Source organism: Sapajus apella, unplaced genomic scaffold, assembly GCF_009761245.1.
Source record: "Sapajus apella isolate SASKATOON/1434 unplaced genomic scaffold, GSC_monkey_1.0 scaffold6, whole genome shotgun sequence".
In the NCBI taxonomy this organism is placed as follows: domain Eukaryota; kingdom Metazoa; phylum Chordata; class Mammalia; order Primates; family Cebidae; genus Sapajus; species Sapajus apella.
Window position 1 is genome coordinate 18,784,471 of NW_022436946.1, and position 12,484 is coordinate 18,796,954.

The window sequence follows — 12,484 nt, forward strand, 5'->3', positions numbered from 1 at the left end:
CAACAGGAGAGCAGGCACTCCAAGGGAAAACCCTGAGCAATGGAATAGAAAGTGAAGAGGGTGGGGAAAGAATTCACTATCCCTGCATCTTGCCGAGGATTTCCAGAGAGGAGCAATGCCCGAGAAAAAGATCAACCAACCAAAATCTTCAGGAACTACAAATAAATCATTCTGACAAATAACCTGAAAAGTCTTGGGCTGCCAAATGAATGCCAATGCTCTTTGTTAGAAAGTGAATGATTTTGTTGTAAGGTCATCTCAAGTTGTAAAAGCGGGATTGTCACATACTGCATGGTATCATTTCACAAGTAAAATTTAGAGCACCGTTTATTAGCTCCTTGTTAACAATCAAATGTTCCACACTTTCCAATGTTAGGAGACTTCGGCATTTATTCCAAAGCATTCCCAAAAGAGTTACTGTAAAAACTGTCTTATTTCCCAAGTGAATAGGTATAGCATATGTATTTTTTTTTTAAACAGTCCCTGGCTAGTTTCTGAAGAACAAGCAACAGGAAATATAAACCAGATGTAGATCTCTGAGTATCTGAATCAGATATTATGAAATTCCATGGACCTATCTAAATTAGAATCAAGCACTGATGTGACAGCAATGTGGCTGCAAATTTAGCAAGTATGACTGGAAACATTATATTGAAAAGGAAGTAAAAATTCCCTATTTTGGGGCAACTAGGGTAAGGCAAACTCTATTCAGCTTACTAATTAAAATGCCAGTAATCCATTTAACAAAGCTAAAATGTAAGTGAATACACATAAGCCAGTGAGGAACAAAATTCAATGCAAATGGCACCACTTTAAGTTCTCTTTTCTGGGCATAAGCTGCTGTGGAATTCAACATTCATTTAGGCAGATTCCATGAGGTTTCTGCTAGAAGCAAAGCGGCATCACTTGTTTAGAGTGGTCTCATAGGCACACTTGAATCCCTTCCAGGCAGAACAAAGCAAGGAACACATGAAAATATCTGTAAGTGTCTAATATGTGTCATTTTAGAACCAGCTTTGCCTCTCTATCTGTTACTGTTGAGCACTGCTCAGAAAATATGCCAGTTTCAGATAAGAAAAATGAAGTCTGGCTTGTACAGTATATCAAATTGAATGCAGTGATTTAAAGAAACTCAAACCTAAACTGACTCTAATGTAGTGTGATAAAAATGAACTGGGAGAGTACCAACAGAGGAGAATCACAAGTGACATTTCAATATTTAGTATTTTTAATATAGCTCACCTACTGAGTTACTGTACTTTTATAGTTAATTTGTAACTACACTCTTACCAGTACCTTTAACAATTGCATATTAAAAATCACAGCTGATTAGTCTGCTATCTTTCCTACTGAAAAAAGCAAAACTACCCCTAGAAGACAATCACACAAAATAGTCAAGCACTTAGGATTCTGCACAGTACAAATCCCACTTACTGATTTTTCCTTCATCTCTTGAGAAAGGAAAGCAGCAAAGCTGGCCCATGGCACTGGTCCTGTCTGTCTTTCCTGGTGTTCTTCTCCGTGAGCACCCCAAATAGAAACTGCAGTTTGTAGCACAGTCTGCGAGCACACCCTGCCTTTTTCACTCCACGGAGCAGCACAGGCAGCTCGATGAGCCAATGCACGCGCCGCCGGGGGAGAGAAAAGAGAAGGGAACTTGCTGCCGTGAGCAAAAAAGGCTCCACCTCCAGTCCTCCAGCCTAATGCAACTGCTCTGGGACTGGCATTCAGTGACGGAAGTGGCAATACGCTCCCTAAGTCTCACAAAACTGTGAGTCCCCCACAGTAGGTCAGTGCCATGTGCGCTGTCTGGCTATCTGCATATGTCTTTAAGAAAGATAGCTGAGAAAAACCATAATGAGTCCTTTCTCCTACAGACGACTGCAGTAATTACATATGAAAATTCAAACCCCCCCTCCCCCCAAAAAAAAACTGTATTTTCTGTCTGCTACTTAAAGAGGAAGAGCCTTCTTTTATCCCCTGGAGATTGTTGTTTATGAATAGGAAACCCAAAAGAGCAGAAACACAACTTGTATGAAGTACCGTTAACTACCTAGCAAACTACATGAACAACAGAAATGACAGGCTAAGTGTGGGGAAAAAAGCTATCGACTGCTATCTGTAGGGTACAGCATATCTTTAAATTCCTGCTTTCTGAGATGCTGTCTTATTTCCCAACTAAAGCAGTAATCAATACTATGAATTTTTAAATTATAGCATCAAATATGTCAACAGCCTAGAAAATCACCCAAATATAGATGCATCACTGACAAGATAAAAGATTAGGGCATCTTTCTAAATGAAGCCACAAAATGATTGAGCAAATTCAGGGGCAGCAAAACAACTAATTTTCAGACAGGCTGTATTTTCAACTTTATTACATGAAATAACAGGTTTCACGTAATTTTTCAAAATCTGTTACCTTATAGAGGGTATAATAGCCTTAGTTTATGACACCCTAGGAATGAAAAATTGTTCATAGTGCCAGAAATTCCATTCCACTTCTTTCTTACTCCTCTTTTGCTAGCTGGGCACACCTATTTCCCATGGATTAGAAGGAGAGGAACACCCCAAGTGGCTCTGAACATAGTTCAGAACCTTCTTTCATACTCATCCAAACAAAAAAAGCACACAGCAGGAAGGAACGAAAATCGTCAACTTTACAAATTCTATTTGCCGCATTAAAAAAAAAAGCCCAGTGAAGATGTTGACAAACTCTAGTATCTTCTAGTATCTGTTTTCAATGCTTTTTTTCAGAAAGAAAGAATTTTGACAATTTTGATGCAAATATCAGAGTATTTGGGAGTGTATCAAGAAACATAGTTGTTTCTATATGTCACAGGTACATTAATATGCACTTTGATTTCCAAATTAGAAATACCGTGAAGATCTGTGGAATAAAAAGCAAAGACCTGACTGATTAAATTAAACTGGCAGGTCTATCCACATAATTAAAATTAATGTTTAGAGAATTACATGTCCTTAAATTGCTTTCACTTTTTCAGAGTATTTAAAATGTAAATATGCTTGCTTTACCTTGATTTAAAGAGGACACTCCATTCTATCACACAATGAACATTACAATTTTCAGTAAAATTTCACTTTTATAACCAGTTGTGTTTCTTCACAGCTTAGCGACTTGTGAATAAACAGCAACTTTAAACTCTTCCGTTATTCTCCCCCATTCACCAACATGAGTGAATAAAGGTGTATGTTTTAAAATATAAAATGATTTTGTATACAAATGTAAAATAGTCCAAAAACCTATAATAATAATAATAATATAAACCTTATTAAGACTAGAAAGGAAATAAATGGCCCAGGACCCTAAAAGTGGTAATATCAGAATGCAGAGCAGATTTTGAACACTGCAGACATGACACAGAATGAGGTTCTTCCCAGCCTCAATACTGCCATGAGCCAACTAGGAAACATCAGACAAGTCCTTGGTTCTCTCTGGGTCTCAGTTGCTTCACCCAAAAATAAGGCAATAGGAATATTAGGATCCTTTACAGTACTAGCATTATATGATTTTGTGATCAAAATAAAGGAAACAGCCTAACCACCAGTGAACAATTATCCTGAACATTACTTTCTGTGTTCAAGGATGATGTATTTGCAGGGAATGTTCTTCATTGAGGAAAACCAGTAACTCCTGGCATTTCCCAAGCACCAGTATCAGTATAGTGATAAAACCTTTGGAGTCAGGAAACCATGGGTTTGAATCCCAGATGTCAGGTATTAACAGTTATGAAACATGCGCCTCCTTGTCAGAGTTTTGATATCTTTATCTGTAAATCAGGTAAGTTCATTATAAAGCTTTTAATTTGTGTTGCCAAATATTGAGGGGAGAAGAAGAAGGAACAGATTGTTTGATGGCTGTAATATATCTGCCTCAGTCTTTACAGCACCAGGTGGCAATCTTGCCTCCTCCTCTTTCAATTTTGTGCCCTACCAGCTGCCATCTTGAGTTAATGCTTATATATCTGGCCTCCAAACAAAAAGGCCCTCCACTCAAACTCAGAGCCCAGAAGGATAATGTTTGTGCAATAAATCCTACCAATTTAACTTCATTATTAATGATTCCCTGTTAGCACTGCTTCTGAAAATGGGCAGTTAAGAATAGGGACAGGCGCCATGGCTCACGCTTATAATGCCAGCACTTTGGAGGCCGAGGTGAGAGGATCACTTGAGGCCAGGAGTGTGACAGCAGCCTGGGTAACAGAGTGAGATCCCATCTCTACAGAAAATTTTTAAAGATTAGCCAGTCATAATGGCACCTGCCTTAGTCCTAGCTACTCAGGAGGCTAAGGCAAGAGGACTGCTTGAGCCCAGGAGTTTAAGGTTAGAGCGAGCTATGATCACACATACCACTGTACTCCAGCCTGAGTGCAGGAGTGACTGAGTGAGACCTTGTCTTTATTAAAAAAAATAAAATATATAACATATCGTTAACTAACAGTATTTATCAAGATATTCTGCATGAAGGGGAGCTAGAGAATGTTACAAGCTTTTTCATAAGCATTAAGTGAATTAACTATAATAAAAGATAGACAACAATGGAGAAATTCAACACAAGAATTTTAAAACCTAACATTTACTGGTGACACATAACACCAGGTACTTGCTAAGTGTTTTTACAGTTTATTCTTTCATTTAATCCCTAAGACAGTTCTATGAGGATGGTGGTATTTTACAGGTGAAAAACATAAGCTCAGAAAAGTAACTTGGGTGAAATCTTTTGGAGAGTATATGGTAATAAGGGGATTTGAACTCAATCTTTCTGGCTCAACAAACCCTAAGCATCTGATTCAGACTTCTGTATTATTATTATTATTATTATTTTATTTTTTCTGAGATGGCGTCTTGCTCTGTCACCCAGGATAGAGTGCAATGGCACAATCTCAGCTCACTGCAACCTCTGTCTCCCAGGTTCAAGCAATTCTCCTGCCTCAGCCACCCAAGTAGCCGGGATTACAGGTGCCAGCCACCACGCCCAGCTAATATTGTATTTTTAGTCGAGACGGGGTTTCACCATATTGGCCGGGCTGGTCTTGAACTCCTGTCCTTGTGATCCGCCTGCCTCGGCATCTCAAAGTTCTGGGATTACAGGCATGAGGCACCACTCCTGGCCCAGAATTCTGTATTATTAAACACAATTTGTGTGTAGACTCAGCTATATATGTTACAAAACAGCATACCACAATTTCAAAATATTGTGCAGAAAAATGTTATTTAACCATGCTCTATGGTAATATGTTCAAAATCTTGCCTTTGTTACTCATGCTTTGCCAGCAAATCCCTTTATTAATGGTGCTAGAGTAATATAATCCTATTTTAAAACAAATGACCTAAAGACAGACCCTTTTCAGGGCTGGAGCCTGGCATATTTTGGGAAAATGACTCAATTGAGAGCACAGAAATAGCAGAATGGTTCCTGAACACATTCATCTTCCAGGAAAAACGGCAACTTGGACCATGCACAAATATAATCCCTGACAATATTCATGACCTTTTATTAGGGAATTAGCACACTCTTCTCCGTAGTATGTGGAGGTCTACTATAAAATTTAAAAAAGAAGATTAACCTTGAAGAGGAAAAATATCTGACATGACACTATGTTCATAAACTTAAAAACTTTTCATGCTTTCTTTTCTCCCAGGCCTGGCTACAGAAAAATCACGGTTAGGACAGATGCCTATATCTGCTATCATATTTTAGGTTTTTTTATTATAATTGTTTAAAATGGCAGGAATGAAACTAAAAAGTATGAGGTGGGTGTCAGCTGCCTCTTGTCCATGTACTTTGAACTGTCAGCTCTGATTACTGCTTCTATTGGAAAGAGGTAATTCTTAATTATGACCAAAAGCTCTATTCTCTGTGGTTAGTATCTTTTTCTACCTATAACTGAACATATACATATATATTGGATTTCTGAGAAACTTCATGGAAAAGTCTGTGTCAAAATAAAAAGCAATCCTCGCTGCAAGAGTCTGGCTCTATAAAACTGTACAAATTACCAATTTTTACCAAAACTGTACAAATTACCAATTCTTCTGACGCTTCCAGCTCATTAATTAAAGGAAATTGGAGTCTGACAATTTGTAGAGACACATGAAAAAGAAAAAAAAACAGTAAATGTCTTTTATTCAAAAGAGAGGAGAGAAAAGAGGACCTTAAATCATGAAGTGTAAAGAAAGAGAAAAACCACTTTATCCTTCCAAATTTTGGAACTAAGCCTTAGGAGACAAGACATACCTTTATGTACAAAAGAGACAATTTAGGAAGATTTCATTACACAGCAGGCAGACCACTTACGGAAACTGTTATGCCAAGAAATGTCACAGTGACCATGAAAATGTATGTAAGTTCAAGAAGTACTTGACAATTTGTGGACACATAACTCATGGAAATTGGAATGTTTTGGAATATATTCCAATTTTTATGTTGCCATTGGGTACCAAAAAGACAAACAATTATTCTGGGCCTGAAGGAGATTGGATGGACACATTCAATATTATATTTTGTTTCTCTGTGTTCTTGTAGTGAAACCCTGTCTCTGCTAGAAATACAAAAAAATTAGCTGGGTGTGATAGCAGGCACCTGTAATCCCAGCTGCTCAGGAGGCTGAGGCAGGAGAACTGCTTGAACCTGGGAGGAAGAGGTTGCAGTGAACTGAGATCACACCACTGCACTCCAGCCCTAGCGACAGTGCAAGACTCCATCTCAAAAAAAAAAAAAAAAAAAAAAAAAAAAGAAGAATGCGACTCTCAATAATCAATCCACAATAGGCATACATCTATCACCCAGACCCAAAAGATGCTCCTTTATCATTTAGCCACTGCTGTATCTTTGCAGTTATTTTGTAACCAAACAGAAAGATTCTGAAACAACATCATTAAACCACAACTGAAAAAACTTTATATATTATCTATAAATCTCACTGGTTAAGTCCTGTTCTTAATTACCTGCAAAAAGAATTAGTCTAACTGTGAAATTTGGAAGCCAAGAATCTTTTTTTAAAACCATAATTCCTACTTTGGTCATATTTTCAACAGACTTTTTACTTCTCCTTGCAGTGCTTTTGTTTTTCTCTAAAACTGAAAGTTATAGGCATTTGTATTTGAAACTGCCATATGCTATACAATTTTATATGTACAGCAATTAGAAAGGGAATTTTTTTCTATAAAACAGAAGAGAGAAAAGCATAATGTACCATATACAGCATATGTGCATTTAGAAAACGGAAAGAAACAGGTAGACACCTAGAGCTACAAAAGAAGTCCTTATTCTTTACCAATCTACAAGGGTCATTCCAAAATTTCTGCTGATGCATTTCTGCTCAGTGCCAATTTTCAAATGCCTACTCCATGGTTACTACTCAGTCAGTTATTTTCTATGTGTGTGGCCAACATTTAACGGCATGTATAGTCAAAGTGTTTTCCTTAATAGAGAAGTAAGTTAGTGGGGAAACTTTATCTCCCTGCTTGGAGGACAGACAGCAGGAGAACACTAGAGGCAGGAGGCTGAAAGAAGGGCTGACAAGTCCCAGCACATATCTGGAAACCTCACATTTACAGCATACTCTGTTACCAGTTTCATTCCAGCCACTGTTTATTGAACACATGCTATGAGCTAACATGACCGTCACATAAGCTCTTGTGGTAAAGTTAACTATTGCGTCAAGGAGTGCAGCCAGAGTAGGTGAGAGAGCCAGAGCCCGAGGAGGATATGAGCTCCCCATTTGAAGTCATGGCCCTAGGGGAGCTGGAAGGAGCCCAGCATTCCCATCGTGGCAAATCACATTGGACAGTTTTATTAACCCAAAGCAATAACAACAGAACAAAGGCCAGTAACAGTCATTTATTCTAAATAGACACTGTTCAGCTCTGCTTTTTACAGTCTGACCTTTTCTCAAGCATTAATGAAAGCACAAAAACTGATATGAGTTACTTCCTCAAAAATAAGTTAAATGTTTGGACGTTAAAACTTTATTTGAAAAAATCAAAAGGAAAAGCAAAGAATATAATCTACTGACCAGTATTTGTATTAACAGACATGGCTGCTTTCTTAGTCAAGTGCTTTTGATCTTTTAATGCCCCAGACCTTTCAGAGAAGGAACCAACATCCTTCACAAGAAGAAAAGAAACATATTTCAGAAACACCAACAGGACCCAATGAGAATATTTTACTTGTAGTTTAACAATGTAAACAACAGAAAATTTGGTTCTACAATTTCTAAGGCATTGGAGTTTTTTCAGAGGTCCTAATTATTCCTTATGTGGAATGCTCTCAATCTATATTTAGCTCTGAAAGTGGTCCACTGTTTGACCTTAGGCAAGACAACAGTCAGTAATATTTCCTGGTATGTCAAGCTTCAAATAAAAGGTACTTTAATAACTCAACATATTAAAGCTTTTTTTCCTCTAATAATACTTAAAAAGATAAGGAGAAATGAAAGTGAATCCTGAAAATAAAAAAATTATTTACACCAGATAAAATGCCATTAAATCAAGGCTGCTCTTGGCAGGTCTCAAAATTTGTCATGGTCCACCATGGCCCCGGTGACGTGCCTCTGATATGCTATGTCAGTATTCATTCTGATTAGTCTGTTTATGGATGCTTCTAAAAACATGTGGTAACTGTCACAAATGTCGTTTAAATATCCCACTGAATCTATTTTCTGTTCATATATTTCTTAATCCACAACTGAAATTTGTATCTGTTAGCATGCACTCAGCTGCAAACACCAAAAATTCTTGATTCATATGGTTTAAAAATAAAGAAATGTCATTATTTTCTATAATCCTATAAGCTATGGTAGTGTCACTCTAGGGGTGGTTAATTCAGTGGCTTGACAAGATCGTCATGACTCACCTTCCTAGTGTCCTATGCTCAGCATGTATACTTACAGCCACCCAGTGTCCCCTATGGCTAAGGTGGCAGCAAAGGCCACCACATGTACACCCAACAATTGCCAGCTAAAACATGGTATTCTCTTCCCTCTAAATTTCTTTTTATCAACTCAATGGTCCCACTGGTATTTCTGAAATATGTTTATTTTCTTCTTGTGAAGGACATTGGTTTCTCCTCTGAAAGGTCTAGAGCATTAACAGATTAAAGGCACCTGGCATTAGCAGCCATCTCCCATAATACAAATACTAGTCAGTAGATTAAGTACAAGAAAACTGCTGATGTTCCAGCAGACTTCTCACATATATTGAAATTGGATCACATGCCACTTCCTACACTAATCACTAGGAAGAAGAATGGAGCCAATCACCTTCGGGGCAAAAGTCAGGGCCACTTGGCCTGAAGCCCAGGGTATCCCAGTGAAGGCAAAGAAAATGGACTCAGAATAGGCAAGCCACTAGTGTCTGCTCGTGTTCCATGTTTACCTTTTAATAAAAATGTATATCTGCTTTTTGGTCAATTAATACTAAGAACGTGATTAAAAGGGTATTACTTATGCAATTTTATATCGAAAAAAAGGGAAAAAAAGCCTTAAAAAGTAAATCACTGAAAAAGAGTGTCATGCTAATTAAAAAACTATCACATATGGATTAATGTATGCCACACTAATAAACAAAATTATAATTGCTAAAATTCATGGCTGGAGAACAAGAAGCAAAACTGTGAACTGCCTTTCTTGAAACTTTATTATACTAAGACTGACTGCTTAAGTAAAAGCTTCTACTTATCATAATCCAAGTTGTTGGCAATGAACATATATTTGGCAGCTATGGTGCTTTGATACCAAATATACAACTGTGATGGTCAAGTACAGCTTCCTTTACTCATAGCCAGAATCAAGACAAAATATTCACCTGAATCATTAGTCAATAGAAGATCATATAGAACCACAATTCATGAAGTGACAAACTGATGTTTTCTCGGTTGCTCATACTTAGGCCCTTAAGCATTATATATAAAACATATTCAAGTCAGATACAGTATCAAAGAATCTATGTGGGTTAATGGAAAAAAAACAGAATTTAAACTTCATAAAGGGAAATAAAATATACTCTGTGTTTCTTTAGCTTTCATTATCCTCATTTCTACCAAAACAAGTTTCTCTGTAGAAGATGCAATCTTGAATCATAGAAAGACATTTTTAGGCTACTGCTGTTCCACAGACCAACAAGAAACAATTAACAAATTTGTCATACTTATGGAAATAATTTCCACAACCTTTTATCTCTGCCATAGCCTCTTGTTTAAGGTCTCCGTCCTTTCTGTACAATACATATCTCAGGTAACTAGCGGCAAAGCAAATCTGAAGTTCTAGGTTTCCCAGGTACTCTTCCGCCCTTTCATTCATACCCATTGCTTGAACTACTAACCTAATGCCACTGAATCATTTGTCTCTCATATGTGTGTGTGTGTGTGTGTGTGTGTGTCTTTATGTGTGTGTACCACAATCTATGTCCTGGACCTCTCTCAACAAGCCCCTTGATTGGGTCACAGCTGCTTTCCTGTGCTCAAAACTGAACTCATCATCTTGTCACCAACATCTGTTTTCTTTTTTATCCTGTACATTGGTGTAGGGCACTATTGTCTACCTAGTTGTCTAAACCCCAAATCTGGGAGCCAACCTAGGGTTCTCTTCTGTTTTTCAAAATCTACCCCAAACCTTAAAATACTGATTCTCCTGCCTACCGAGATCTGCAATGCACCCCACCTTCTCCATCACCACCCACTGCAAATGCCAAGTGCAGGCAATTATCATGACCGCTCTAGACTGCCACTCCTGTCTACTTGCTGGTCTTGCTGATTCAGCCATTGCATCATGCTTATACCGTACCAGTAGAGTGTCTTTTCTTAAGCACAAATCTGATCATGTCATTTCCAGCTCCAAAAATGTTGATGGCTCCCATTCCCTATAAAATGAGATCTGAATTGCTTAAAGATAAGTTATTCATGTGCAGAGTGAATTACTTACACGTCCCTGCACAGACTCTTATGCAGCTTTCTTGGCCTGGAAAATCTCTCATTTGCCTCCCTCCACACTGAACATTCTCATTTTCAGTTCAAAACTTTCCTCTTCTGTGCAGCCTGTCCTGACAATCCCTGACAGCATTAAAAGCACCCTCACTTGGTTCCCATTAGCGTCATTACAGTCATTATCACTTTAAATTGTAATTGTTTGTTTGCATGACTTCCCACTAGAAAATAAACTCTGAGACCATGGCTGTGTTTGTCCATCTTTGATCTTTAATACACAGCATAATGCTTGGCACTTGGTAGCCTCAATAAATAGCTGTTCAATAAATTGCACAAATAAATTATAGTAACCAAAATTGGACTGAAGAAGTTTTAAAGTAAAGGAAAGCCTTTATGTGCACAGTAGTTAATAATGATTCACATACCAAGAGAGAGCTATGAATGAACTGGTAACTCAGGCAATACCAACGAATCCTAAATTCAGTCTGCCAGTGTGACAACCAAGACCCGTTTACTCACTCATCATACTTCACTACCCCCATTCATATTTTAAGAGTAACTATATAACAAAAAAGGATGAAATTGAATTGGATTTTAAAACAGAGCTGGAGATTGAGAATTGTATTACCTCCCTTCCAATTAATGCGAGATGCAATAGTAAGCAAGGTCTTGCTGGGACAAAAACTAAAACAAAATTTAATGCAAAATAGGGGTTTCATGAATTCTAATGACAAAAGAAACTTCATGAGGTGATTTAGACCTCCAGATTCGATAACTTCATAAATGATACTCTCTTCCATCTTAAAAGATAGTCAAGATATTTTACAAATCCCTTAGCACCTTGTTCCAGTGTCTTAACAATCCTTTAGAGTTCAAAGTTTTTCCTAATGCCTAGAATAGTGTATTAAGATTAAGAAGAAATAGACGTTTTATTTATTTTAGACTAACGCTGCCATAAGTCACTCTTGAGCCTTGTTTGTCCTGGGCTTAAGAATTCTGTATACAATTTGCAGCAATTCTACAACAATAATAATAGGCACCAGTTAGTGAACATTGAGGATGTGCCAGGCATGATGCTAAGAGATTTTCATGCATTATCTCATTCAGTCCTCATGAAGTAACAACTATGCTTATCTCTATTTTATAGATGTGGTAACTGGGTTTCAAGTCATTAAAAATGTGCAAACAGTTGGGCAGCTGGAAAGTGGGAAGTGGCAGTGACCATTAGAACAAGTTCTGTCTGGAACTTCTGGTCACTATGTTTTCCTCTGTAGTTTGAGCTCTTTCCTTCTCTGTCTCTTTCTACTATTCTACATTCTCTCCAATTCCTCCATGTTTCACTGCAATGGAGAAGAATTTAATGAGTTGTATAAGTCTGCCTATTGTAATTTCACCACATTAGCAAGTTTTTAAAAAGATAGCACTATGTTATATAGATTTGCCAACTTTGTTTTTCTAGTCAAAAAAATTAAACGAAATTTTTAATATTCACCTATGTATTTATATACACAAATTATATATACACAATATAAAATATCA

The 12,484-nt window shown here is 37.4% G+C and overlaps 1 protein-coding gene across 4 annotated transcripts in view; it reads right to left on the reverse strand.

Moving 5' to 3' along the window:
• Positions 1-12,484, reverse strand: part of AKAP7 (A-kinase anchoring protein 7) — a 143,037-nt gene that overhangs the window by 32,217 nt on the left and 98,336 nt on the right. The window contains exon 1 of one of the 4 annotated variants that reach the window (XM_032274771.1): positions 1,435-2,804. The exons of the other annotated variants lie outside the window; for them this stretch is intronic. Within the exon in view, the coding sequence (XP_032130662.1) occupies positions 1,435-1,483 (49 nt within the window). The 5' untranslated portion in view covers positions 1,484-2,804. Of the gene's footprint in view, positions 1-1,434; positions 2,805-12,484 lie in introns of those variants that run through there. 4 annotated transcript variants of the gene reach the window in all.